We start from the raw sequence: 26,725 nt of genomic DNA, 5'->3' as shown, positions 1-26,725 counted from the left end.
ATTTATTCTGCACAGGGGTGGGGAAAAATAGAGGGAAGTAATCCCCGCACCCGCCCTCCTGATCTGCAGCCCCCTGGGCGGGTGCCCTCTTCCCAGCTGCCCTTAGACCTGCTATGGCCTCTGCCACATCCCTACCCCCACCGCCCCCGCAGCGCACTCACTCAGCAACAGACCACTCCGACCAGCAGGTGGCGCCGCAGGGCCGGGCAGGGCGCCCCGCTGGCCTCTCCTCTCTACGGGGGGCGCGGGGCGGGGCCTGGCGCGCGGACCCGGAAGTGGGGTGAGGTAAGGTGTGTGGGGGGGCGCCCAGCCGGGGCGGGTTTGCTGAAGCCTCAGCGTCCCCCCCCCCCCCCCCCCGCTCCGACAACGGGTCGCCGCGGGGTCTCGGTGACCCCTTCGCCCAGCCCGAAGCGGCCCCGCGGGGCAGGCCCGGCGGGCGGGGTCTAGAGCTCCCCGCCCGCGCGCCACGGGCGGGAAACGGCGCGCGCGGCTCCGTGTGGCGTGGGGTGCGCGCGCGTGAGGGGGGTGTGTGCGCGTGCGTGTGTGGGGTGTGTGTGTGTGTGTGTGTGTGTGGGGGGGTGGGCGGGGGTGCGCGTGTGTGTGTGTGTTGGGGGGGTTCCCGTGTGTGGGGTGTACACGTGTTTGTCCTTGCGGGGATGTGGGGGAGGGGTGCGCACGTGGGTGGGGGTGTGTACGTGTGGAGGTGGACACGGAGGGGGGGGTGTAGGGCGTACACGTGTGTGTGTTGGGAGAGTGGGGCGGGCCCGCGGCTTTCCCAGCCCTGCCAAGGCACGTTTCCCGGGGGGGGGGGGCTGCACACACAGAGCAGCCTTCTCCTGCTTCCCAGAGAATATTCGCCTGTCTCAGCAGCTTAGGGGTGGGGGCTCCTGTTCGGTTTCTCCATGACAAGCCCCATTTCTGCAGCACTTACGGGGCCCCCCTCACCACAGTGTCTGGGCATCTGCGTGTTCCCGTCCATGCCTTATCGCGGTGCCCTGGTGACATAGTGTAGTAAAATATAGTAAAGACTCTTGTGTGCTTCTTCCCCCTTCCATTACTTAAGCTTGAAACAGCACATATCATTTAGCTAATTGCGCATGTTTTAGAAGCTGTAGTAAAAAGGGGAACTAGCTGTTTAGACCCATTTCTCAAGGACTGGAGTACACGTATTACTTGAGTTAGGGAAATTTGCTAATTGCTATTGCTTAAGTAAGCTATACTGGTGGTTGTTACTGAATGGAATAGAGTTGAAATATGCTAACCAATAACGCGGCAACACGAAGCTAAGGTAACAAATCAAGACGTGCCAAGTTAGATAAGAAAGTTAAAGAAAGTATAAAAAGGATGCTTAGCCAACGCTCAGGGTCGGCTCTGCTTTGAACATTGAGTTCCTTAGCCGTACCTTGGTTGCAACCAATAAACTTGAGTTGGACCCAGCCTGAAAGTGTGACTCTCTTCTTGGGGTAAATCAGACTAGCCTCTAAGGGGACGAAACCAGCAATTTATGCAACAATAGGGAAGCATTATCCTGTCCATAGGCGGAGAAAATATGACCGGGTGGCATAACATCCATGGGAGAGCTGGGAGTTGAATAGCGATCTTGGAGTACCAGTCCTGTGTCTGAGCTCTAGACACTAGGGCTGTGCCTAGACTGGCCAGTTTTTCTGGAAAATCAGCCGCTTTTCAGGAAAAACTAGCCAGCTGTCTACACTGGCCGCTTGAATTTCTGCAAAAGCACTGACTTCCTACTGTAAGAAATCAGTGCTTCTTACGGAAATATTATTCTGCTCCTGTTCAGGCAAAAGTCCCTCTTGCACAAAGCTTTTGCACAAAAGGGCCAGTGTAGACAGCTCAGATTTGTTTTGCGCAAAAAAGCCCCGATCCTGAAAATGGTGATCGGGGCTTTTTTGTGGAAAAGCACGTCTAGATTGGCACGGACACTTTTCCGCAAAAAGTGCTTTTGCGGAAAAGCATCCATGCCAATCTAGACGCTCTGTTCCGAAAATGCTTTTAATGGAAAACTTTTCAGTTAAAAGCATTTCCAGAAAATCATGCCAATCTAGACGCAGCCTAAGGCTGGGTCTACACTGGCGCGATCTCGCACAAAAGCGGCTGCTCTTACGCAAAAACTTTCTGCCTGTCTACACTGGCCGCGTGTTCTTGCGCAAGTAAACTGATGTGCTAATGTATAAAATCAGGGCTTCTTGAGCCAGAACTCTGATGCTCCCGCTCAGGAAGAAGCCCCTTTGTGCAAGAGCTCTTCCAGAAGAGGCCAGCGTAGACAGGTAACATGAATTTCTTGCACAAGAAAGCCCTATGGTTAAAATGGCCATCAGAGCTTTCTTGTGGAAGAGAGCGTCTACCCTGGCATGGATGCTCTTGTGCAAAAGCACATCTCTTGCAAAAAAGCACATGCCAGGGTAGACACTCTCTTGTGGAAGAGTTTTTGCACAAGAACTCTTCTGCAAGAGTTATTGCGCAAGAAGCTGCCAGTGTAGACATAGCCTTCGTATCCTGTCCCCCTACGTCTCTCACCCACAGGCTGTTTCCATCTTGTAATGCTACAGAATAGCAGACTCATACCTTGATCCTCTGGTTTGCAACAAAAGCAAGCCCTGAAGATGACTGAGGATTCACAGCAAGGATCTATGCAGACTTGGTGCAGCTGGGTGCTCTGCCATGATTATTGTTATTATTTCTGTAGCAATATATTAGACTCATGAAATTTTGTCCACGAGGGGCTTGGGGATGGTCCAGTGGTTAGGATATAAGCCTCAAACTTGGGAAACTATGTTTCTTTTTGTAATACTTCAAACTTCCTGGTTGACATTGGGTTGATTGCTTAGCTCCTCTTTGCCTCTATTCCCTGTCTTGAAAATTGGAATAATAATAGCTAGCTGTTATCAAGTGCTTGAGATCAGTATATGTCAAAGCACATTACAAAGGAAAAACAATGGAGAGTCCTGTGGTAACTTAGAGATTAACAGATTTATTAGGGCATAAGGTTTCATTGGTAAAACCCACTTCATCAAATGAATTGGAGTCTGATTCTAAAGGAAGTCATAATTCCCCCATTTTACAGATGGAGAAAATGAGGCATGGAAGGGGGAAGTGACTAGGTCAGGGTCACCTAATAGGTCAGTGGAAGAAAGAAGGATTTGCCTAATACATGGGGGTGTTGTGACAATAAATACATTACAGTTTGTAAGGTGCTCAGTATGTCAGTGGGGGCCATTAAGCACCTCCACTTCAACTCATCTGATGAAATGGTCTTCCCCACGAAAGCTCATGATACTATATATTTTTGCTAGTCTCTAAAAGGTTTTTAAAGTTACAAACTAACGTGGCTACTCCCCTGAGACTAAAAGACAATATTCAGTATGAGTAAAGTTCTGCTAGTTGAGTTTAGCTCTATAAATATATATACTTAACACAAAAATATGTATATTCTGTATATTTTTCATGGCTGTCATCAATATATTATATAGATAGGTAATACTATGACAACTTTATTACAAATTTATGAAATACTTTCTTATATGACATGGCACAACCCATGGCTTCTTAAAGAGTTTAGGCTATTGACACAAATGCTTGCATTAAATAGCTGTGTATTTAAAAGAAAATCAGACCGGGAACATCCTGGTGGCTCTTAATACATTTAAAAGGAAGAGCCGCAGTGGGGCACAACCCACTTCTTTAAATTGGCATAGTATCTATTTGAATGGTGCTAAACCAGTTTCCATCAGCTCAGAATCTGGCTCTGAGTATTTTGACTATATGTTGAGAGTCAAGCTGGATGCTTTTTGTGGCATACATACGGCTGTCAGTGAAAAATTCTGCAGTTTGAATTAGGAATGTTTGAGTGTAAACGACTAACTGTTTAACCCATAAACTGATGCTTATCGGTTACTGGTGTCGGTTGCACTCAGCGAAGCTACCTCCCTGGGAGCCGTGCGGGCAAGAACTGCCCATTCTGCTGCCAGCAAGGAGGCTAGGAGCTGGGCCGGCAGGGGCTAGTTGCCCCGTTCCCGGGTAGGCTTCACAGTGGGCTCTGCAGTATAAGCTAAGCTTTTTATTACATTGACTGCAGCACAGGTAATTCTGTAACCACAGAGATTTTCAGCGGTTACATGGTTACCCCATTACACTATATATAAAATCACTAGTTTGAATGTAGCTAATTCTGTTTGTGATGCATAAGTCAGAATGGAATCCAGCTCATTCTCCCAGGAGCATAATAAGTTAATATTAAAAACTTTCAAGAAAGAGCAGTTATGACTTGGAACACAGGCAAGACGTAGAGATGTGGAAATTAAGTGTAAAGTTTTCAAATAATCCTTTTTCTGATTATGAGAATGTTTTAAAATTGTAAATATTAGTGGAATGTTAACCCATATTGCACAACTGTCTCTTTATCTCCCTTTTCAAAGGACAGTTGTTTCGAGCGAAGAGACTGAGTGGAAGAATGGCCTTTGTGATGGACATGGTGCAGATCTTTAAGTTCAGCATGTTGAAAGCTGCAAGACTTTCATTTGCTTTTAGTTGCAAAAATCATTTTCAGGCAGCCAAACATTTTTCAACTCAGGAGAAGGAACCACCACAATCTGCATCACCTCCTGGGTTTGAGGATGAAGGAAATTCACACCACCATGACAGTCACCAGCTTCAAATATCTGGAGTTGAGGATGCGGCACGAATGATCCCTAAATCAAATCCTCCCCCCAGGAGCTATATAGGCCTTGCCCCACAGAAGAATTTGCAGTGGAAGTGGAAGTCTAGCATGAGAAACACTGGGCAGGCTGCATCTTCCAGTGAGGAGTTTAGGAACCTGAGAGAGGATGACTTTTCAAAAGAGCGGAAAAGACCTGCCCCAAAGCCTATGTCCTTTGAAAGGACCAAAGGTTCAGAGATCTTGTTTGGCATTGCACCCTGCTCCCTGGCTTTCTCGCAGTCAAAGAGGAACTTTTTCAGGTTATTCCTCAAGTCGGGCAGCAGCTCCGCACGGCCTGTGATGGAAGAGTTTGCCCAACGAGCTAAGGCTCGCGGGGTCCCCGTGCACCGGGTCAGAAGGCAGGTGTTGGATACCCTTTGCAAAGGCCAAGTCCACCAGGGGGTTTGCTTAGAGGCCACTCCTCTCCATCCTAGGAGCTTGGAAGAAGCTGAAGTTTCCCAGGTTGGAGTTGCTACTGTTTTGGGCACACAGCTGATTTGGCTGGTGCTGGAGAAGATACAAGATCCTATGAATCTGGGTGCAGTGGTGCGTTCTGCACACTACTTAGGAGTTGACAGGGTGGTGACCAGCCTAAAGGACAGGTACATTCTATACTATGCATCTGTGGTGGGGGGCTTTTCACATTACTGCTGGCTTCCAATGGATATTACTGTCTTGTGTATTTGTATAGCTCCTTTTATCCCAAATGACCCCCAAAGTGCACTGTAAACAGATATAGAAACTATTCTGGCAGCTGAAGCTCTGTCTATGGGAGGAAATAGGTCTAGCAGATAAAGAAATGGCCTGGAATGGTCCGGCTTCTATTTTCATCTCTGCTCCCTGGGCCAGCTGAGTGACCTTAGGCAACCTTAGTTGAGTTTGTGCCTCAGTTTCCCCCATCAGTAAAGTGGAGTAATAATGCTGACCCATGAAAAGCAATTAGAGCTTGGTATTATTATTGTTACTTTTCCCCATCTTTGATCTCTGATATTCAATTATGGGTCCTCCAATAATCAGAAAAGCTTCCCCCTCTTACCTACCAAGAATCCTCCTGTTCCTTCAGGCCCTTTACTAAATTCCCCTCCTTTCCACAGGGCCTTCCTATGATGTTCCTCTCACCAGTGCAGTCCCATGTTTTGTTTTAGTTTCTGTTAGATTGTAAACTCTTTGGGTCGGGAGGGATTGTGAGCTTTTATTTGTCTAGTGCCTTGGGAATTGACGGTGCTATGTAAATAATGGCAGTATTAAGATATCTGCTTTGCCTGTTGCTTTGGGACAGATCAGCTGATTTTGTTTCTGCAACTCTGCTCCTTCAGGATGGAAGGTGGGGAAGGTTTCATCTGCTAGCTCTTCTTGGATCTCTGGCCTCATTTTAATGGTGAGGGAACCTGATTATTTTGTACTAGAAGTATTATTGTAGTACCCAGAAGTCTCAATCAGGGAACTAGGGTGCCATTGTGCTAGGCACTGGACATACACATAATATAATCTCTGCCCAAAGGAAAGTAGAATCTAAGTATAAGGTGAGAAACAACAGGTGGAGATAGACAGGCAGGGAGCACAAGGAAATAGCAAGAGGATTATGAGCTGGATGATGAGCAATGGTCCCAGAAACTCCTAACTATTGCATTGTAGGCATCATGGCAGAGATGGTTTTAAGAGGAGATTTTTAAGGAGGATAATGTAGAAGCCTTGTGAGGCTAGTGATGGTGGGAAGGAAACTAAGGCTAGCTCACTTCTTCCTGCCTTCTCTCTTTCGAATGGCATCTGCCGAGGGAGGCAAATTGGGGATTAGTCTTGCTGATGTGTGTGGTGGGAGGACAGGGTGCTAGGGCTGTAAATGGTTAACTGGTGGGGGCTCACCACAAGCAGAGGTGCTCCAGCTGGTCGAAGTAACCCCTTTCTATAGTGGGCCTGGCCTCGATTGCTCTGGTGGCTGCATCAGGTGGGGAGCGCTTCAGCCCAGTAGGGCTGAAGCGACCCCCCATTCTCCCTTTTAACTGGTTAACCAAATAAACGGGATTTTACATCCCTAATGGTCACCAGTGCAGTGAGTACATATAAAGCAGGCCACAGGTATTTATACTTGGTTTGATGAGAAATTTTGTTAACCTTTTAAGTTAGTTTTTGTGTTAATAGTGCTTAAAAGTGTACCTCCAACTTCCTCTAGGGATGTTAAATATCAGTTAATTGAATAGTCGAGTAATCTCATGAATTTTTATTGATTAGTCAACTGTTCTATAGTTCCTAGGGGCCAGGCCAGCAGCCAGTGCATTTCAGTCTCACTCCTGAGGAGCCTTCTGCTTCTGCTTCTCCTTCTTCCTGTTGCCCTGCACTGCTGCCTCTGATAAAGAGGCAGAAGTGTGGGATGGCATCAGCTCCTCTCTGGGAGGGGGCTGAGCAAATACACTTTAAATGCGGAGCCTGTCGCAAGCCAGAACAGAACTGGGCTGCTGGCCAGCCTGTTAAAATGTACTGGCAAGGGGGAGGGAGGGAAATGCGTGTAGTCTACAGCATTAACCTATAAGTTTTTGCTTATCGGTTAATTGACTACACTATTACATCCCTAACCTCCTCCTTATATTCTTGTCAGAGCTGCCCATTCCCTATAAGAAAGAGTATCTACGTAGCAAGTGGAATCATTTGCAAACTGATTTAAAGTGAGTCATGAAGGCAGTAGGATGAAGTAGCACAAACAGTTTTCCAGGTTTTTTGTTTTGCTTTGTTTTAACTTACGACTTTTCTTGGCTTCTCCACTCACAGTTGCCCCCTTACTCCTATGGTGAGCAAAGCAAGTGCTGGAGCCATGGAGGTTTTGGAAATATACGGCACTGATGATCTGCAGAGATTTCTGAAGGTAGACGAATCCAGCTTTCTTTCTTCCTTGCTTTCATTCCTTCTTTCCTTCCTTCCTTTCGTTCCTGCCTGCCGCCTTTTACTACTACAGTTTCCAAGAACTTTCCGGCCCTCTTCCCAGCTAGATCATGTGGCCTGTCAGTAAGGGAAATCACCTTTTTACAACATTTGGTACACAGTTGAAAGCCGTTACATACCTATTCTCGATCACAGAGCGGGAGGTTTTCAAAGGCACAAATGACATATAGGTAACTAGCTCCCATTCACTTACTATCTATAGCTATATCTATAATTAAAGGCATTTGCCTCTGTGGTACCTGGTTTGATGCTTTTGAATTAATCACCTTGTAACCTTTTTGTATGAATATCTCTTAAACAGTGAAGGGAATTATCAATAAAGAAAAAAAAAACCAAACTGCTGATTTTAGGCCACCATATCACATATTAACTGACCAGTAACAGAACTGCCACTTACTCTGTCTTCTGCAGTCAGAGTCTGGGTAAGACACTTTATTGGTTTGTATTGTGATGGTGCCGATGATCCCAGTCATGGCTCAAGGCCCCTTTTGTACTAGGTGCTGTACAAATATATAAAATGAAGATGGTTCATGCCCCCGTGGATTTACAATCTAATTAGGTAAAAATCCTGAACTGTTTTTAGATTAGCAGTGACAGTCTTGGGTCCAAAGCATCTCTGGGAGAACTGTTCACTGGATGCAGACAATGATTTAAGCCAAAATACACTGCAGCGTCTGCTTTCTAGGAGAGCTAAAAATCAGTAAATACGTCACATAACTGCATTGTGAGGCCAAATGAGTAGCTCTCTCTGTGTATCAATCTGTGTAGATCTGAATGCTTCATATAGGAACAATTTTATAAACTGGCCGATAGGAACTGCCTGGGCCATGCTTGTGGGCACTTGCAGCATGCAGAGACCATCCCAAAGGATGCACCACTCAGAAACACACATGCTGGTCCTAGCAGCCAGCTGCTTTGAGCAGCATGTGAGAGCGCAGCAGGCAGGGAGCCTACCTGAGGGTTGCGCTGGGCTGCCGGCCAGGAGCTGTCTGTGGTAAGTGCCTCGTGGCCAGAGCCTGCACATTGAACCCTACTCGCTATTGCACCCCCAACTCCCTGCCTCAGTCACAGTCCATATCATCTGCTCCCCCTCCTGTATCCCTGCTCCAGGTCACAATCCCCTCCCATTCCAGGTCACAGTTCAAGCCTTCTGTACCCCTTCCTACACCCCTGCCCCTGGTCACAGCTCCCTCCCAGATCCTGCACCCCTTCCTACATCCCTTCCCCAGGTCAGAATTCTCTCCAGCACCCAAATGCCTTCTGAGACCTTGCACCCCCGCCTGCATCCCAGTCCCTTGCCCAGGTAACAACCCATGTTCCCTCTAATTCTTCTCACCCTTGAGCGGAATGAATTTTATGTGCACCAACGTGGAGGGGTTGTGCAACCTGGAGGGGATGTAGTGCACCTTCATGCTGGTGTACATTACAAAATTCATGTGGCAGGAGTGGGGCCAAAGGTTTCTGAGTGTGAGAGGGGGATCAGGCCTGGAGCAGAGATTAATTGACTACACTATTACATCCCTAACCTCCTCCTTATGTTGGGGTGCGGAAGTGTGAGGACTCTGGCTCAGAGTGCAGGTTCTAGGGTGGGGCTGGGATTGAGGAGCTCAGGACTGGGACAGAGAGTTTGGGTGTGAGAATTCTGACTGGGGGTGCAGGCTCTGGGGTGAGGCTGGGGATGAGGGTTTTGGAGTGCAGGAGGGGGCTTCCAGACTTGGGGAGGGGCTCATAGCAGGGGATGGGGTGCAGGAGGGGGTACAGGCTCTGGGCTGTATCTGGGCTTTGGGGTGGGGACAGGAATGAAGGCTTTGGGGTGCACCAGGGTGCTCAAATGCTGGGGAGGAGGGCTCAAGGTGGGGCAGAGAGTTGGTGCTTGGGCTTACCTGGGAGGTGCCATGCTGGGGCCAGTGGGGGGCTCCTTCCTCCAGTCATGGCAGCTCCATGCTGGGGCCGGCAGGGAGAGTCTTCTTTCCTCCAGCTGCAGCAGCTTTGGGGTTTGGGGAGAGCTATTTATCCTCATTACTGCCCAGAACCCCTGTGCAGAGCTTAATAAGAAGCTGCGTGGTTGTGCAGCTTAGGGGGAATTTAAGTCACAACTCCCTCCTTCATCCAAACTCCCTCTCAGACCTCAGTTCTCTACCCAGAACTCCCTCCTGTATCCAACTTCTGTCCCTGACCCATGCCCCCTCCATTAATATTATAGAAAAATGTGGTTGTTGACCACTTACCAAATTATTGCCTACTCCTGAGCTAGAGGCTGCTTCTCAAAAGATGGCCACAGGAGGGCAGCATTGTGCAGCAGTTAAAATGTGGAGGAAAGGAGAAAGTGGGTGGGTTGAAATGCTGCCAATGTATTCACTGCATTGAAGGGGCAGTTATAAAAGGAATCTCGAGATTTGAGCTCCATAATAAAGCCTCTGATGAATGACTCAGGGTATGTCTACACTTGCAGCCTAATTCGAACTAAAGCTGCAAATGTAGGCATTCGGAATTGCAAATCAAGCCCGGGATTAAATGTCCTGCGCTTGATTTGCATGTTCCCGTCCGATTGCCATTTTTTTTTTAAGCTTACAAGCTCGAACTAACTGCCTGCGTCTACATGCAGCAGGGAAACGGGCATTCGAAATAAAGCCTTATTCCAAACTACCTGTTAAACCTCATTTCAGGAGGAATAACAGGTAGTTTGGAATAAGTCTTTATTTCAAACGCCCTTTTCCCTGCTCTGTGTAGACGCGGGCAGTTAGTTCAGGCTTATAAGTTTAAAAAATGGCGACCAGCCAGGAATATGCAAATCAAGCATGGGATATTTAAATCCCGGGCTTGATTTGCAATTCCGAATGCCTACATTTGCAGCCTTAGTTTGAATTAGGCTGCAAGTGTAGACATACCCTCAAAGAAGAAGGGTTTGAGAAGACTTTTTAAATAAACCAACAAAATATATCCTTGCATTTGTGAGAGTATATGATCAGTTTTGGAGGTGTGTTTGGATGCCAGTGGCTAGGGTTGCCAGATGGTTGAAACAAAAATACTGAACACTCTCCCCACTTCCCCTCCAAAAAAAAAAAAAAAACCCCCACCGGGAAAAAATTCTGTTGAAGGGGGAAAAAAGGGGGGGGGGAGACCAAAGTTGTTGGGGGGGGGGGAAGGACTCCCAGGACTTATTAAGCCCCCCCCCCCAAAAATTAAAATTAAACAGCATGTCCCCTTTAAGAGTGAGTGTAGGGATAGGAATAGAGGAGCGGTTGAGCACTAAGACCATTTTGTGCCGTCAGCCTTGGGGAACCAGGTAAGCATGGGGGCTGGGATTGGGGGGCTGGGAGTGTTGGGGGCTAGGGAGGGTTCGGGGTGGGGGGAGGCCGGGCACTGAGTGATTGTAGGGTTGCCAGGTGCCTGGCATTTTTGCCTCCTGGCCGGGGAAAAATTCAGAAAATATTGGACATCTTAGGTGTCCAGTATTCTCTGAATTTTTTTACCGGACTGGAGCCGAAAATACCAGGCTGTTGGCAACCTTACCAGAGGCTTGCATGGAATTCATATCACAGCAAAGCCTGTGGTGATTATAATTATTTGCTATGTAGTTGTAGTCATGTTGGTCCCAAGATATTAGAGAGACCTAGGCGAGTAAAGTGAGATCTTTTATTGGTTCAACTTTGGTTGGTGCAGATCTTAGGCAGTCAGTATTTTTCTCCCTCCATATCCTCTTTTGACCATCAGGGAGCTACCGAGATGTCTAGCCCCTTCCTTTCCAGTGCAAAGCTGGGAACCATCTCCAGCTCCACCGTACATCTATGGCAGCCAGAGCTCTGGATGATGGTGAGATAAAAAGCACATAAAAGATACTGACATTTAATTGAAACAGCTGGAAGAATCACTTTCTTACCATAAAGCTCAGTTTATTAACATTTTGGGCCATTTCTGCAGTCCATTTAATTGGACCCAGAGTGGTCAGCCTAACCTTGGCATCACAGGAGTGTAAATTTGATGTAGTGTAATGTAAAAAGTGCAGATTTTACAGGAAATTAGGCTGTCGAGAAGCAATAACTTGACTCTTGTTAAAGTTGATTTTCTAGTTATAGGGCCACTGGCCAAATTAAGGCACTTGTACTGAGATTTTATCAAATAAAATGGGATTACTAGTTTTCTAAGAGGCCACTGAACAAGGTAGGCAGAATTGACCCACTAGCTTGATGAGGGATCTGGGAGAGCTCAGAGTTTTTGAAAATTAAGTTGCATATTTAAGGGCATGATTTTAAGCACCCAAGTTTTGAAAATTTTGGTCTGGGCTTCTTAAGACGGGTCTACACTCAAAAGTTTGCAGGCATAGCTGCATTGGTTACAGGTATGATTTTTAATGATGGAACAATGCTGGCAAAAATCCTAGCAGAGATGCAGCTGCAGTGGCAAAAATATCCTTTTGCCAGCATAGTTTATTTTGCTCACCGAACTGGAATAAATTATGCCAGCAAAAGCACTTTTTTGCTGGTATAAGCTATGTGACAGATATTTGTAACCATGTGCAGTGTCTTTGGGGCCACTGTATTAAATTTCTGTATGACTGTGTTCTACTCCAGTGGGGAGGGTTACCACTGCTCCGCCAGGAACCAGAAACAGTGGAGGGCGATTAAGGTGAATTATTTAGGTTGCGAACACCTTGGGAGATTTGCATGTACTGGTTCAAACTGGTTTCCCCAGGAATCAACAGACAAAAAAAAGGTTTTTGGTATTAAAAGGCTGGGTCTGAAGTAACTCAGGGCCTTCTTTCTGACCCAGCAAATGGCAAAGGAGGACCTGTTGGAAAGACTGGCTTACTAAGGCCTCACAAGACTGATGGTAACTTCTGATATGTGTGTGTTTACATCTGTTTATTTTTTTTCTCTGTACATTTTTCTACTTTTAGAAAAAAATGTGTGTGTTTGGAAAGAGTTCTGTAGAAACTTGTGACAGTTGGGAATACATTGTTCATAGCCCGCAGAAAGAAAGCAGTGTGCAGCAGGCTGACCTGCTAGGGGATATCACAATAAGGAGCTGTGCAAATTTAAAAATCCCCAATCAGAGGCAAGTGGGAGAAGGGTCCCTACCCAGAGAAGTGATGAGAACTGATTGGGAATTCCTAGGCTGGCCCATGGGATTACAGGCAATGTTCTCTCTATTCCTTTCCATCCGTGTGCAGATTTTTTCCATCCATATTCAGAGTAAATTTTGTTATGTTCATCAAGGCATGGGCAAATGTACACTACCAATAGAAATGAAAACTTAGCTGTGAGTCCTCTGCTAATCATCTGGGCAGCACTGGTCCCTCTCCTGGGCAATCATACAAGTGCACAGCTTACAGAGAACACTGGCTACAGGTGCAGTCACCCTGAATCTGTGGCAAACTATCTCTACCGTAGCAGGATTTTGATGGTGTAGCTATATTGGCATAATTTTTAATTCAAAACTAGACCTAGATGTATTAAAAAATGAATAAACCAAAATAAGCAAAATAGGCTAGCTGAGTGTTTGTGCTGAAAATCTAAAAGATTGTGTTTGGTCTTGTAGGTTTAAAGAACATGGAATCATATTTTACTTTTTTGATCCTTTTCTTTCTAAGACTAAAACTGAAGAAGGCTGGGAAGTCATAGGAACAGTCGGTAAATCAGAGGTCAAGGAAACGGTCCCAGTCATCAACTGCTTAGAATTTCATTGGAATAAACCCACAGTTTTGGTCATAGGTATGGTACGTTGTAAAACTCTAATTTGGGGGGAAGGTGCATGATGTGGAGATGTTACCTCTAATGCTGATGTAGCAGTGTTGTCTTCGTCACACTAACTCTAACTAACACTTAACGAAGTGCCAAGTAATGTAAAACAGCCACTCTGTTCTAGAAAGTCATATCGGAGGTGCCTATAAAGTGACTGTGCTAAGTTTCTTAGGTGAACATTTACTTGCCCTTTGCAAGTGTATTATGTCTAGTGATGCGATAGATGGGAGAGCAGTGGGTATCTCTTTCTTTTCCCTTCAGCTTAAAGAGCCAGCTTGAAAATCTTTCCTTTCATAAAAGCCCCCTGCAAATTTAATGCTGTTTTTTTTAGAGACTGGTAACCCAACTCTCTCTTTAGTCATAGAATAGGTATCACAGGACAAATGACAGCATCATTTCTTCACATTGTCCTGATTAGAGTTTAACCAGTTAATCAATTAAGTGGGATACTGTCTCTCCTCTCCCCTCTCCATGCGGGGATGCTGCTGCTGGCACCCTGTGCGGGGGGAAGAGGGGTAGCAGCAGGAGCCAGCTGCCGCCCCTCCCCACCTGTACGTGGGACTTCTGACTGCTGGAACTGGCAGGGAGCCCATAAAGGAAGGCTGGCACAGGAGCTGGCTGCCCAGTGAGAAGGGGAGGAAGCTGGTTTCTGCCCCTGACCCCCCTGCACGTGGGGTGGCTGATTTCTGCCCCGACCTTCCCGGGAGCTGTTCCCAGGTATTGGTTAACCGGTTATCTTATGGTGATGCTTATGGGGTACTGGTTACCTGTTTACATCCCTAGTCCTGATGTAAGCTGACTGCTTGTGGGAGTGAGCAGGGAGTTCAATGTGTACATGTATGCATACATGACTTGAAATTTGTAAGTGCTTAAACAGGTGCATTTCTGTGTTCATGGGTACAGTAAGTCTCCCTGCTATTAAGGGTTGGCCTCTCATGAGATTGCCAAGAAAAATGGGTGGCTTTGATAATGTGGACAGCTGTCCCAGCAGAAATAAGATCTAGCATCTCATTTCACACAGGTGGCTACTAGGGATGGTAAATCCAGTTTAATTAGTTAACCGGTTAAATGTTAGGTTTAACCATTTAACTGATTAAATGGGCACGGGCAATACATTTAAATGTAAGTACAATATTTATTTTCACATTGATTTATAATCATATGGTAAAAATGAGAACATAAGCATTTTTTCAGTAATGGTGTGCTGTGATACTTGTGCATTTTTATGTCTGATTTTGTCAGCAAGTCTTTTTTAAGAAAGGTGAATCTTGGGGTATGGAAGAAAAATCAGACTCCTGAAAAGGTTAGGAGTCATGGGGATACGGTATTAACTTTTCGTCACTTCCAACCTTTTTCTCATTTAGAGTGACTCTGCCATATGCCCTTTCTGCCCCAAAACTTCTCTTAAACCATAGGTCAATAACCTTTGGTCCATCAGGGCAATCCACTGGTAGGCCATGAGACATTTTGTCTACAGTGGCCATCCGCAAGCACAGCTCCTTGCAGCTCCCATTGGCTGAGAATGGATGAACTGCAGCCTCTTGAAACTGCAGGGGGGCCATACCTGCAGATGATCAATGTAAACAAGATGCCTTGTGGCCTGCCATAGGATTATCCTGATGGGCTGCATGCTGAAGGTTGCCAACCCTTGTCTTAAGCAGACAAAGGAGACCATTGCAAAGAATTTATCAAGAGGTGTTTTTATGGAGAAATCTCTGAGTTTATATGGTTTGAATGGTAGAAAAGCAAGTGGGCGTTACAGCTGAAATGAGAAACATTGCCGGGTTCATCACGAATGCATATTTGGAAGCCCTTTTTGCTGCTCTGTGTCAGCAAGTAATGAAGGTGGTTTGAACCATTGCACTGAAAGGTAATGTCATGCTGACAATCAGCCATTGAGGGGGCTGTAATCCTGCCCGACTCTACCATTTACTTGGCTCTGAAGACATTTCTTTAATTAAAATGTTTATTGAACTCCAGGAAATACTGACAAGACGACACAGCAAATCTGGCATCTCTACAAGATGTGTGGCACTATATTACAAAGGGAATAGAAAGGCTGGCAATGCAGATGATGGACCACAAAGAAATACATACCAGAAACGATGACAACAGCAAGAGAAAGGAAGAGAAAGTGACAGCAGTGTCATTACCTTGAATTATGAGAGATTCTCCAGGAAAAAGTCCAAATATTCTTTTGTCAGGGGAGTCTGGAGGCTGATTGGTAGATGCATGAGAAGAGTTCCCAAACCTTACAACAGTAATGACTTCAACTCTCTGCTGAGCACTAATTCTTCCCTGAAAAGAAATAGAATGTTATGGAGTTGTGTGATGCTGAGGTTGTTTGAAGAAATGTCCTGGATCTAAATATGTAGTGTACCTGTGGCAGCAAACAGAGAAGAGCAGCAATAAATTAGTGTGGAAGCAAGCTTCCCACAGAGTGTCTTATAAGAAAAGTGTTACAGACTTGGATTTGCCTTCCCAGCCTTCTAGTCAGCTATGTTCTTGCTCGCTTGCCAAAGAGAATGATCTGAACAATACTTCTTAATGTTGTCTGTGTGCAAAGCCAGTGCCTAAGGCAACAGAATTGACTGCCCTGGAGACTGATGGTCTCCGCATGGGCTGGGACAGGATTAGCTCCCTTTCCTGTTTTGCCAGCTCGGCATATCTTTTCAATCCTTGGCCAGGGTGCTAAATCTGGGAACTAAAGGTGCCTACTCTGATTTTGTTTATTTGGACACCTGTCCACTTAGATCAGTCACATTCATTTTTTCATAAGCTGAATTTGAACGGTCATCATTCTACATTACAATAATTAATGATAACATAAATTCTAAATGGGATTTTCAACATCAAGTTTTATGGCTTAACCCAAGTTCTGACAATCAGGTGTTAGGAAATATCTTGCACTGATCTCTGAAGCATCTCTGCTGGTCACTAAATGGACCATGGTCTGATCCAGCCTGACAATTCCTAACTTAGGAAAGGCTCTGCATTCCATTATCAACACCCTGAGTCATCAGGCCACACCCTGATCAATATTACAGTCAGAAGTGGGGACAAAAATAATTAAATTATTGTGTTTCAGCTGCATTCTTGAGACACAAAACTACGAGATTAAAGTCAAAGGGCTGAAGTGGTAAATGTTTTGTGCAGCAATATAAACTAGCATCTTGTATTATTTTATCTGATTCCACAACATTCCCTCCCACATGTCATGCTCTGTCTGCAAGTCTTTTTTGCCCTGAATTTATGGATTCTAATTATCTTAAGTGACTAAAGCCATAAAAAGCTTTGTAAAAGCTGGAAGCAAAATTGCTGCTTTTATGGGGAATCGTAAGACCCTTATCAGTGAGAGAAAGGGAGTGTTCCAAGAAACATTACACCTCTGACAATAGCTGCTGTCTCAAGCCGAAGAAACACACAAGAATATGAGCGTGAAAGGCCGATGGGACAAATTTTGTTTGAAGTTATAAAACTTTTCTTTATCAAATCAAGAAAAAGTAGAAGGAAAGGTGAAATCCTGACTTTTCCAGCCATCTTGTGACAGAGAGGGTTGAGATGCTAGCCTGGGAGTCCCAGGTTTGGTTCCCTGCTCCATTTCAGGTTGCCTGGGTGACCTTGGGCAAGTCACTTAGCTGCTCCACGTGTCAGTTTCCTGTCCATTCTGTGGCGATAATAGCACTGCCCCTTCTCACATTAAAGACTGAGGTGCTCAGATAGTATAGTACTGGTGGCAGTTTAAGTACCTTGGAAAGACTGGAGAGATTGGAAAGACAGCATGAGCAGATGGAGGCTCGCAGACATTTTATAGAGGCAATTCCAACATGTAGAACAGCAGCCGGGTTCTAGAGTAATAAGTTTAAAATACAGTGGAGATGACCCTTTACAATTGCTTTTGTGGCAAGGCTAAGAAAGGAGAATGGGTTCCTTTCTGTTTCAAGAATCTATTCTGTTGGCTGCAAATAGTGTTATTCTGTATTTGTCTAAATTGTGCGAGGTGCCCCAGCGGAGTCCAAAAAGTAATGAACACCTTTTGGTAGTGGAGCTGATCTGGAGTCGGAGGTGGGTGGGATGGTTCTGGTGTTAGTCAGGGCCTTCTATAGTCCCTTGTCTGAAAGTGGAATTGTTTTAAGCAGCTCCCTTTCTATTTTCCTTTGTGACAGTGAGAGCCAAACTACTACTAATGACCTGACATAGATTTCTACTCTGCTTCACTAGTGTATCAGGTCAAACATATTAGGGTTGTTGGATGGTTTAGCAACTAATCGATTGAAGCCTCTGGTTAAACTCTCTGTGCTCATGAGTTGCACCCAGCTGGTAGTACCGTCTATTGGAAAGGTTGAAAAAGTCAATATCAATAGAGACATAGGAGTTGAAGGACCAGATCAGACCATCGGTCCATCAACTCCTATATTAAGCTTCCAGCAGTGGCCACTATGAAGCTTCCTCTTCTAATGAACCAGGTCAACTGTACATTGGGAATGGGGAAGAATTTCCTCTGGCCCATAAAAGGGTGCTATGAGGTTTTGTAACAGAAGTGTTGCAAAAGCACAAGGCATTAGCACTGGCTCAGAAACTCCTTAGACTTCTACAAACAAATCCAGAATGGTTGAAATGGTCCAGTAAAGAAAACTAGATACTTTGCTGCGATTTGTTACCTCGGATTACAATTTAACAGCTGGGTTCTGCAAACCTTTATTCATGCGCTCTTGATCATGTGTATTGTCCTGTCAAAGTCAATGGGACAATTCGTGTGAATCAATCAGCATTTGTCAGGAAGGTGTTCTGGTTTTACTTTAGAAAGACATTTGTTGACAGTTTTATTCAGAAATTGGTGGCAGAGTTGTGAAAACAGAGTTGTGTGAAGTTGGCGACACAAATCCATGAACATATCCTTACAATATCTTTTTTTTTGCAGGGAATGAAGGGTATGGGCTCTCTTCAGAGACACGAAATTTGTGCCACAGGATGCTAATTATCCCTCCTGGAAGAACATTGCAACCTGGGATTGAATCATTAAACGTCTCTGTAGCTACTGGTAAAAATAATGTCATCACTCAAAGTGATGGCAATTCCTGTTTCTTTAAAACTAAAATTTTTAGGGCGAGTTTCTATTAATGACATATTTTTGTTTTTGTTTTTCAGGGATTCTTTTGCATTCTATATGCAGCCAAAAAATAAAGTAACACAATGTGATTTTACTGTGCATTATGTAGATCTTTTGAAATCCAACTCTCCTGAGCAGGGAAAACAGTTCAGTGTGGTGTGGTTTCACTGAAAATCAGTAGCGGCAGACACCCTGACATCCAGAGTCTTCGTACATCTGTGAGCTCCTGAGAAGCTAAGGAGAAAGTAAACACTCCATTTTCTGCGGTGGAACATTCAACTAAAACTTTAGAAGATTCCAGGTACCATTCCAGGTCATGTACTATGTCCTACTCTCTAAGTTGTCACTGAACATTGTCCCATCTGTCCACTGGACGTGCCTCCTTCATCAAGCTGCTAACAACTCCAAGAACCTGTTGAGTACACGAACTTCAAGAGAAAACATTAAAGAAAATGTGACAGAGAAAACGCTAGATTTTAAAAACAGGGAGCCACGTCTCTAAAAGTTTACTGATGCAAAACATCCATTAAAATTAATAGACTTTTTTTGCACTAATGCTCCTTTACGGTGCTCATTCCCAGTGAAATCTTTGCTGGAATAAGGACTGTAGAATCAGGCCCATTCAGTATTTTCTTCATAGTGTGAAGGTGCTTCCCATTGTACATTGCTGTTTGAACATCTAAAAACATGTTGCATTGAATCTGACTGTAAAATAAATCTGTGAACTTAATCATGTGACAGGTGTGACCTATAATGAAACTCAGTTGAGGAAAAAAATTCCATTGAAATAAAACTGTTTATAGATTTGTCGTAGATTTGTATTAAATTGTTTCTTTTGTTCTCTCTCATATGTAAACCCGGGTGAGGAACAAGGCTATGGATTCATTAGCGTGTTCTCTCATTCATATTGTGAATATTCCTCTTTCATTATGGTTCTGATCCTGTAAGATGCTCAGTACTAAAGCATCCTCAACTCCCATTGAAGTCACTGGAAATTCAAGATATTCAGCCTTAAGGGGGAATATGATAGAGGTCTATAAAATCATGACTGGTGTGGAAAAAGTGAATAAGGAAAAGTTATTTACTTATTCCCACAATATAAGAACTAGGAGTCACAAACTGAAATTAATAGGCAGCAGATTTAAAACAAACAAAAGGAAGTTTTTCTTCACTCAGTGTACAATTAACCTGTGGAACTCCTTGCCAGAGGATGTGGTGAAGGCTAGGACTTTAACAGGGTTCAAAAAAGAGCTAGATAGATTCATGGAGGTTAGGTCCATCAATGACTATTATCCAGGATGGGTAGGAATGGTGTCCCTAGTCTCTGTTTGTAAATAGGTGACATGAGAGGGATCATGTGAGGATTACCTGTTGTGTTTCCTCCCTCTGGGACTTCTGGTATTGGCCGCTGTCAGCAGACAGGATACTGGGCTAGATGGAGCATTGGTCTGACCTAGTATGGCCGTTATTATTTTGTCTCGTATTTAGGGGGAGGATTGTGGTAGAGGTTTCATTTACAAATATTTCTAGCTTAGAAACTATACTTTTTTAATTATTGAAAACCAAATGCATGTTAGCACTTGCAACTTGACTATTTTATTTAGTTACTGTGTCCCTTTGCATGGGATCTCACTCTCTAACCCTTGATTTACAGTGCCCTTTAGGGATAATTTAAAATAATTTACCTTACTCATCCCACCTTCCCAATGAGCAGCTAAATCACTCAGGGTACGTCTACACTAGCCCCCTAGTTCGATCTAGGGAGGCTAATGAGGGTGACCGAAATTGCTAATGAAGTGCGGGATTTAAATATCCTGCGCTTCATTAGCATGTCCCGGGCGGTCGCCATTTTAGAAATTGACTAGCCCGAAGTAACTGCCCGCATCTACACTCGGCAGTGGAATGGGATTCCAAATTAAAGCCCTAAATCGAATTAGCTGTTTTTCCTCCTGGAATGAGGTTTATCAGCTAATTCGATTTAAGGGCTTTAATTCGGAATCCCATTTCACTGCCGCGTGTAGATGCGGGCAGTTACTTCAGGCTAGTCAATTTCTAAAATGGCGACCGACCTGGAACATGCTAATGAAGCGCGGGATATTTAAATCCCGTGCTTCATTAGCAATTTCGGTCACCATCATTAGCCTCCCTAGATCGAACTAGGGGGCTAGTGTAGACGTACCCTCACAGAGACTAATTAAACTTTCCTTTCAGCTAAATGAAGTGTGTAAATTCTGTCTATGAATCTGAAAAGTTTTTCAGATGCTTCAGATGGTTGATTTCAGAGTCTTTGGAAAAGCTGTCTATTCTGTCACCTGGATTTGCCTCGGCTTATTTAGTAGGAAAGAATGTGATGTCCTAATACGTTTTCATATAGGTGAATTCCTTCCTGGGATGCTGAAGGTTCTCTTATATGCTCTGGGTCTGCTACATTTGAATTTTGGTAGCACCTAAGGGCCACAATCAGGTCAGGGATCATGGTGCTAGTACATAATAAATAAGACACTCTACAAAGAACTTTCAGACTATATCAGCGAGAGGCAACCTAAGCTAGTGAGTGGGCTGCATGAGTGGCTCTCCTCCATCTCAGTGGCCCACAAGATTGTCGTAACCCAAGAGGCTCTCCCAGGATAGGGTAGTGTTGCTAACTGTGCTGGTGTACCTAGAACTTGCAGGGTGTGCCAGCAGAACCATAGCAGCACTTTGATTGATTGCAGAGGGAGCACCCAGCTCTCACAATGTTATGTGGAATCAGCACATACCTCACTTCACATGCTTTTGCTTTTACGTGCCTGTCACTTTAGTAACAACCAGTAGGGGAAAAAAACCCAAAACCATACACAGATGCAAACCAGTATATCTGGCAACCCTGCTATCTCATGGACCACACATAGAATCCCAATGGGCTGCATGTGGCCTCAGGCCACAGGTTACCCATTACTGGTCTAAACAATGCTGTCTTCCCAATTGTTTCTGTTAGGGGATTATTTTTCAGGGTAATTCTTTCTTTCCTTTGTTTCTGCTTTCTCTCTTCACCGCAGCCCATCTTTGGCGCAATTATGGGGATGGCTCCTGCATTCCTTTGCTTACCCAAAACTACCACTGAAATCAATGGGAATTTCAGATGTACAAGGAATACAGGCTTGCTCCCATGGTGTGGCGCTCAACTGGTGTAAATCAGTGTAGCTCCATTGAAATAGGTGGAGCTACCTGATTTACAGCAATTGAGGTTCTGGCTGAGCGTCTTTTTCACATTGCCAAGGGAGTTTTCATTGTTTATTTCACTCTCAGCCATTTCACCCTCTTGTTCGTGCTAGGTTTCTGTGGAAATCTGTTGCTGTGAAATATTTCCTTTAGGGTAGGTGCTTAGGAACTGAAATACACAGCATCATCATAATCCTGCTGCTTGTTACTTTTCCTTCAGGATTTCTTTTTGCATTATCTGAGGTGCGTGCCTCTGGCTCACTGTTTTTACTAATATTTCTCTTCCGTTACCCTTGGCCCCGTATAGTCGCTTCAAAACTTTGATGTAGCGCACGGTTTCTCACAAAGGGAATGGAACTTGCAGCCTTGCACAGGCAAAGTTCATTGGCATTTGCCTTGTTTCTAAAACTAACCTGCCAAATGTTTTCAGGAACTGAATTGTCTTGTGGCTGCTTTGCACCCATTATTTTTCCTTTAATGCAGGCAAAGCCTGCCTTGTGCAGTTCGTAGCAAGATCCCCCTGACTGGCCTTTGTTATAAGTTGTTGCTCTTGGCATTTCTTAAAGCATGGTTTCAAATTGTTTTGCCAAACACAGAATGTGTGTACCTTTTTACATTAATAAAACAGAGGACTTGGGAATGATGCACTGGTATAACCTAAGGTATAAATTTAAACCAATAGATTTAAATTGAGTCAAACCTCTGTGTAGACACACTCATTTTGGTAGGGGAGTAGCTTAAATTGAGTGAGGAAGTACTTTAAACCAAAGTAAGTCGAAACTAAAATAAGAGTATCCACATGTATTTGCAATGGTTTAACTATATACAAGGCTGCAAGCTCCGGTATCTTGGTTTAATAACCAATTACATTAAATCCTTTTCAACTTTCCCATTAGACAAAGTCAGAGGAAAAAGTTGGCACAGAGGTTAAGGAATTGGTCTGAGACTTGAGAGAGGACTCTATCACGGTCTCTTCCACAGATTTTCTGTGTGACATTGGGCATGCCACTTAATGTTTCTGTGCTTCTGTTCCCCTTCTGTAAAATGGGGATAGTAACATTCCATTATCCCATCTGTCTATTTAGAGTGTTAGCTCTTCAGGACTGGACTTTTTTTTTCTATTTGTTCATATAGTGCCTAGCAGACACTTTGTATTATGGCCTTTTGGTGGTAACTGCAATACACATGAATAAGAGGTTGTGTTCATCTGGATTTTGTGTTGAATTCTTAACATTTTACCTTTAGTTGTTCTGATTTTCAAAGGTGTTCAGCACTTGTGTTTCCTGTTATAAACTAGGGGAGAGGCGTGCGCTCAGCATCCTTGCAACAGACTGCTTATGCTTAATTATATTATCCCCTCCAGCCCTTAATTGAGAATATAAAACACTGCTAGGCAAACAATTATTATTTTGTGAAACACAACTCTTTGGAACTCATGCTTTTTATAGTCATCAAATGTAAAGGTGAGAGCTTTCTATTAGGTGACATTGAATAAGTGATTGCTGGAGAGTAGTCATGCTTTTTTGGTAGATATGTAACATTTTAGGTTTTTTGTGCAGAATGAGTCAGTTTTAATTTAGTAATAAAAAAGGCTAGGGATACAGAAAGGCACGTATGAATTGTTTCTCTATATTTCAGATTATTATTGAGGAAAACCCTTGTTCTGTCCATTAGGTGGTGCCCACTATGCATTCTTGCATTTGTGGAGGAAAGAAAGATTCTAGAGACATAGAAGCAAACAAAAATCCATCCTTGTTAACACTAGGAGAGAAGAATAAAGCCATTTCTTTGACCTATAGGTAGGTATATATATATATATATATTTTTTTTTCTGACTGTTTACTGACTGATTTCTTAATGTAATTAGTTGGTAAAGGGAGGCACATTTTTAAGTTTGATTCGAGCCTATATGTATGCTGAGAACTAACTTGTAATTTGAAGTGCGAGCATAGTGATGCAAAGTTACACGTTAACAAAGAGGAGGCTGTAAATAACGTAAAAATATTTTGTCCATTTCCTGAAGGTTCCAGAAGTACTTTGCATACATTCTACCTACAGCAACTCTGATACGCAATTATAGGTGAGTGGAGACTGATGGGAACTTTTGGAACATTACATCATTGTATTATCCTTCGTGTTATTGTTTATTGCCACCCAGCTCTTGTATGTTGTGAAGTTGTGATGCTGACTTCTGATATCACAACGTGTGGCAGTGTAAATGGGGGTGTCCCACTATTGTAGAAAGAAGAAATGCATTTGGAAGTGAGAATATAGGGAGGTCAAAATGTGAGAATTTAGAGCCTAATCTTGCTCTTGTCTTTAGAAGTCATTCATGCCTACTCACAAGCGTAAGCCTAAAAGAAGTTGAATTTAAGTGTGTGAAGAGCTTAAAAGTGGAGAAAGCCTATTAGGTCTTCCTGGACAGTGTGTATTGGTCTCTATTGTATGTAGAGTTGCAAGTGCTTTGTTCAATCTTGTTTTTAAATGTGCCAACCAGTGAGGTTTCCACCATTTGTCTTAGTAGATTATTCCATAAATATAATAGATCTCACTATTAGTTTGCAAGTGCATATCAAAATAAGAAACGGCAGTTGTTTGAATTGCATTTTCCCAAAAGGATGACAAGACAGCTTGCCTTCTTCCCTGTTTTTTCTCATCCTTGTGGTCTTATACGTTCTTTTTGTATTCTGCTTTGGCATGAGAGGATCAAAGGAGAGGAGCTGACCATGATGTAGTATATGTTTCATGGTGACAACAATGCTTTTTAATTTTTTAAATTAATCTGTGTGGATTAACACACTACAAAATCTCTGTGGAAATGTATTCAGTGTGCTAGTGACCATATTAGATGTAATGTAGACATAAGGTATGGGTGTGTATTGACACACATGTATGTATGGTGTGTACACATATACACGGGCATGATTCAAATTGTCAATTCCACAGCTGCACTGAGTACTTAGAAATGCCTCTCTGTTCCTGTATTTATATGTACTGTATTAAAGGAATTGTTAATGTGTTAACACCCAGTCAGGACTGCATTCTCTGTTCTCTAGGGTTCTTCCTATCCAAATCCCCACAGAGGGAGGGTTACATGATGCCTCTCACCCTTGTTTCACTGTGCTGAGATGCATATCCTTTCACTGCAGCAGTTGACCAAGTGGCTGGGATAGTCGTGGTAATTTGCCATCATAATTTCTCCCCATATTTTGACCTCTATCTTGCAAGATACTGAAGGCTTCCTATGAAACACTGAGCACCCTTAAATCCCCTTGAAATCAACAGGAACCAAAGGGTCTTTGCCCCCCTCCCCCGGCAGGATCATGCCCTTTGAGACAGAGCTCTATGCTATCTAATTTACCCCCTGATTTAATAAATGTGATTCATTAATTGGATCATTGCCTTCTTCTCCAGTTAATTTCCTGGGTATTTTTAAATGTTAAAATGTAGTTTTTATAGTCTTTCATTATTTTTAGCCTTAAGCTTGAATATAATTGTCCCTGTAATGTAACTGTAAAAAAACTCCCACCTTCATATCATAAAGAAAGTTATTAATTGTCATTTTGGTGTACATCTACAAGATCAAAACATGTTGGCTGATTACTTCTGTTTGTACATACCATGTCTTTGATACTTCGATATGAATAATGTGTATGTGTAATTTGAAAGTCATTTTTTTCCTCCCTGCTGCTTGTCATGGATTATTTTCAGGAACATATTTACCAAATTGATTTTAAAATTTAGTAATTGCCCTTTTATAATGATTTTTCAGTAGTCAAAAGTGTCTAAACACACTGGCAAAATAGTTTCCTTATTAGTTCAATAGATACTTCATGTACATTGTGTCTTTTCCCGGACAATGCTGAGCACATCTGTTTCATACCCAACTTTTACTGTCCAAGTGAGGAATTATTTAAAGGGACTCTGTTAATTTAGTTTAAGCTCCAAATTTAGGTTTTGTGCCTTAAAACAAAAACAAACAACGCTCCCTCCAAACTAAAAACCTCTTTCTAAAATTAAGTATTTGTCTCAATGAGATGTGTATGTATACAAGGATTGGAAGCTCCTTGGGGCAGAAACTGCCTTCTTGTTCTATGTTTGTACTGTGTGTAACACCGTGAGGCATGACTGGGGTTTCTAGGATTTTCCACAAGACACACAATGTTAATAAAGTATAATCCTTGTGGTGTGCCACAGATGTTAGTGCAAATTTAGGTGCTTATGCATGCAAAATTGCAAATACTCAAATGGAGGCTACTTCTAAAAATACAAATACATTTTATTTTCAATTGAAAGATTTTAAATTTAAAAAATTAATGTAATCATTTCCCTGCTCCCACTCCTTTATGTTAGGAATTTGGCCAGTATTGTTTTAGTGCAGGAGAATTGCCTTGACTGTAAAGTGGAAGAGAAACAGTTCCATTTTCATTGCTCAAAGTAAATGAAGTGCAGAAAGTAAACGGACCATGCAAATGGTGAAAAGTAAAGGAGGTGAAAGCTGAGAAGGTCAAAGCTGCCTAAAGGCTACGGACACCCAAATCCCATCAATTGGAATGGGCCCAATTCAGGAAAGCTTTTAAGAATGTGTCTAAACCTTAAAACTCTGCAAAAACTTGACAGCGATAAAGCATCTGGCGTGCTAAGACCATTGCCCACCATGGTGATCCATATTGTCTCCTTGTTTCCTTGTGCTCTCACATCTGTCTATATCCACCTGTTGTTTCTTACCATATTATACATACTCGGGGGGAAGGAAGCATCTGTTTGTTTTGTACAGCACCTTGATAGTGGTACCTGAGCACTACTGCAAGACACGTATTCTGCTATATATTTGAGAGAGATTGTGCCTCTGTGTGTCCGTCCGCCTGTGAGTGAATTTGTTCAACAACTCCTAAACAGTCAGAGCTGGGGCCGCCAAATTCAGTATATATCAGCTTCCTCTTTTCCTAACATACAGCAAAGTCAGGGCTTGGTTGTGCCAGGACAATGGGATGCGCATAGAATGCGATTCTCATCAAACAGAAA

The 26,725-nt window shown here is 43.5% G+C and overlaps 1 protein-coding gene across 8 annotated transcripts in view; it reads left to right on the top strand.

The window, feature by feature from the left end:
• Window positions 1–209: 209 nt before the first annotated feature.
• Window positions 210–26,725, top strand: part of MRM1 (mitochondrial rRNA methyltransferase 1) — a 61,934-nt gene continuing 35,418 nt past the window's right edge. The window contains exons 1-8 of one of the 8 annotated variants that reach the window (XR_016347639.1): window positions 1,951–5,316; window positions 7,478–7,571; window positions 11,363–11,461; window positions 13,239–13,359; window positions 18,311–18,430; window positions 18,538–18,800; window positions 23,375–23,499; window positions 23,724–23,780. Coding sequence is in view for 6 of the 8 variants with exons in the window: in XM_089772060.1 (XP_089628186.1) it covers window positions 4,469–5,316; window positions 7,478–7,571; window positions 11,363–11,461; window positions 13,239–13,359; window positions 18,311–18,430; window positions 18,538–18,578 (1,323 nt within the window). In the remaining 2 variants the exon portion in view is untranslated. Of the gene's footprint in view, window positions 286–725; window positions 1,289–1,945; window positions 5,317–7,477; window positions 7,572–11,362; window positions 11,462–13,238; window positions 13,365–18,310; window positions 18,431–18,537; window positions 19,313–23,374; window positions 23,500–23,723; window positions 23,781–26,725 lie in introns of those variants that run through there. The other 7 variants (XM_089772060.1, XM_089772061.1, XM_075904764.2 and 4 more) reach the window with 7 other exon arrangements.

This window comes from Pelodiscus sinensis, chromosome 21, assembly GCF_052426305.1.
Source record: "Pelodiscus sinensis isolate ZL-2025 chromosome 21, ASM5242630v1, whole genome shotgun sequence".
Classification (NCBI taxonomy): Eukaryota; Metazoa; Chordata; order Testudines; family Trionychidae; genus Pelodiscus; species Pelodiscus sinensis.
The sequence above is the reverse complement of the archived record's forward strand: the minus strand, read 5'-3'. Positions and strand labels throughout refer to the sequence as shown.